Raw genomic sequence first — 2,203 nt, 5'->3', positions numbered from 1 at the left:
TTTTCTATAAAAATTGTTTTGGACTTAAAAGGTTGTTTTACTCTTATTGTTCTATTTCTTATGTTATTTGAGCTAAGTGGCTTGTATTAAGTCCTTCAGGGTTCTATACGACATGTTACATCTAGAGGGTACCCTGGGCCATGACAAACTTGGTTATCAGAGAATAATGTTTTGAATGGTCCTAGGATGTCTCATAACACGTCTAGTAGAGTCTTGTTCATGAGTTTAAAGAGCGCCACATTTATGAATGAGAGGCTACAAGATGATTAGGAAACTCCACTTCTTTCATTACTCTAAAGTTGTGCCATGAAGTTTAACTTTATTAAGTATCTCTCCTAAACCTTACCCTATGCTCTTCAGGATATGTCTACTCGAAGGGCTTTTACTAGAAGGAATGTGAGGGAGAATGTGGAACTAAAAGCTCCTCCTCAAGCTCTGGTCAATCCTTTGGCCAAACAAGTTACAAATGCGGAGTTTAGATCGGCTTTCCAAATGTTGGCTCAAGCCATGACGGCTCAATCCAATAGAGATGTAGTAGTCCCTGTGAACCCAAATATGGGTACGACGACTTCAAGAGTGAGGGACTTTATGAGGATGAACCCTCTGGAGTTTCATGGTTCCAAAGTTGAGGAAGATCCTCAAGATTTTATCGATGAGGTCTATAAGGTACTTGATATCATGGGAGTGACTCCGGGAGAGAAAGAGAAATTGGCTGCTTATTAGTTGAATGGTGTTGCTCAAGTGTGGTACAACCAATGGAAGGAAACAAGACCGGTAGGAGTGGGTCCTATAGAGTGGAAAATGTTTAAATCTGATTTTCTTGATAGGTTCTTTCCCTCTGAGATGGAGGAAGCAAAAGTGCTTAAGTTCATTAACCTTTGTCAAGGAATTATGAGTGTGAGGGAATATGCTCTAAAGTTCACACAATTGTCGAAATATGATCCAACAATGGTTGCTGATTCTAGGGCAAGGATGAGTAAGTTTGTATCGGGTGAGTCCAAAATGGTGGTTAAAGAGTGTCGTACCGCCATGCTCATTGGTGACATGGACATCTCTCGTCTCATGGTGCACGCACAACAAATTGAAGAGGAGATACTCAAAGAAAAGTCTAGGGAGGTAAAAAGGGCTAAGTCCAGTGATGGTAATTTCTCACATGCTAGATCCGATGGACATGGTCATCCTAAGTTTCGACAAGGATTTTCCAGTCAAGGTTCCTCTAACGCTCCTCCTAAGTTTAACAAGGATAGGGTGTCTAACCCTAAACCTCAAAGAGGTAATGGAGGTGGTTCTTCTTTGGATAGGTCTACTTGTGCTAAGTGTGGGAAGAAGCATGATGGTAAGTGTCTAACCGGCATGGACGATTGCTTTAGTTGTGGGAATAATGGTCACAAAATGAAGGATTGCCCCATGTTTGCGGTTAAAGGGAGAGAGGGAAAGCAAGCTACTCCTAATGGTTCAGGTTCCAATGATCCCAAGAAAAACCACTTCTATGCACTTCAGGCTCGAGGCGAACAAGAGAGTTCTATGGATGTGGTTACTGGTATGTTAAAAGTTTTCCAACTTGATGTGTATGCTTTACTTGATCCCGATGCTACTTTGTCTTTTCTGACTCCATATGTGGCTATGAGGTTTGATGTTCTTCCGGATGAGCTGTTAGAACCTTTTTCTATCTCTACTCCTGTTGGTGATTCTATTGTGGCTAGGAGGGTCTACAAAAAGAATCCCATTTCCTTATCATATAGAGTTACTCTTGTTGACTTGGTAGAGCTTGACATGTTAGATTTTGATGTTATCCTTGGGATGGATTGGTTGTATGCTTTCTATGCTTCTATAAATTGTAGAACTCAAGTGGTCAGATTTTAGTTTCCAAATGAGTCTATCCTAGAGTGGAAGGGGGGAAATTCTATACCCAAGGGTCAGTTTGTCTCTTGTCTCAAAGCTAGAAAGATGATTTCTAAGTGTTGAATTTATCATCTAGTTAGGCTGAGAGATGTAGATTCTGAAACCCCTACTCTTGAGTCGGTCCCCATAGTTAATGAGTTTCCAGAAATTTTCCTCGATGATTTATTCGGTATTCCTCTCGAGTGGGAAATAGACTTCGGTATTGACCTTTTCCCAGATACGCAATCTATCTCTATTCCTCCTTATAGAATGGCTCCGGTGGAACTTAAGGAGTTGAAAGATCAATTGAAGGATTCGTTAG

General features: G+C 40.9%; 1 protein-coding gene across 1 annotated transcript; it reads left to right on the top strand.

The window, feature by feature from the left end:
- Window positions 1-363: 363 nt before the first annotated feature.
- LOC125858887 (uncharacterized) lies at window positions 364-1,657 on the top strand. Its single transcript, XM_049538669.1, has 3 exons — window positions 364-559; window positions 743-1,540; window positions 1,629-1,657. Exons 1-3 carry the CDS (start codon window positions 364-366, stop codon window positions 1,655-1,657), a joined length of 1,023 nt encoding a protein of 340 aa, XP_049394626.1.
- Window positions 1,658-2,203: the final 546 nt, after the last annotated feature.

Source organism: Solanum stenotomum, chromosome 3 (assembly GCF_019186545.1).
Source record: "Solanum stenotomum isolate F172 chromosome 3, ASM1918654v1, whole genome shotgun sequence".
Taxonomy (NCBI): Eukaryota; Viridiplantae; Streptophyta; class Magnoliopsida; order Solanales; family Solanaceae; genus Solanum; species Solanum stenotomum.
Note: the sequence above shows the minus strand (reverse complement) of the source record. Positions and strands in the feature narration are given on the sequence as shown.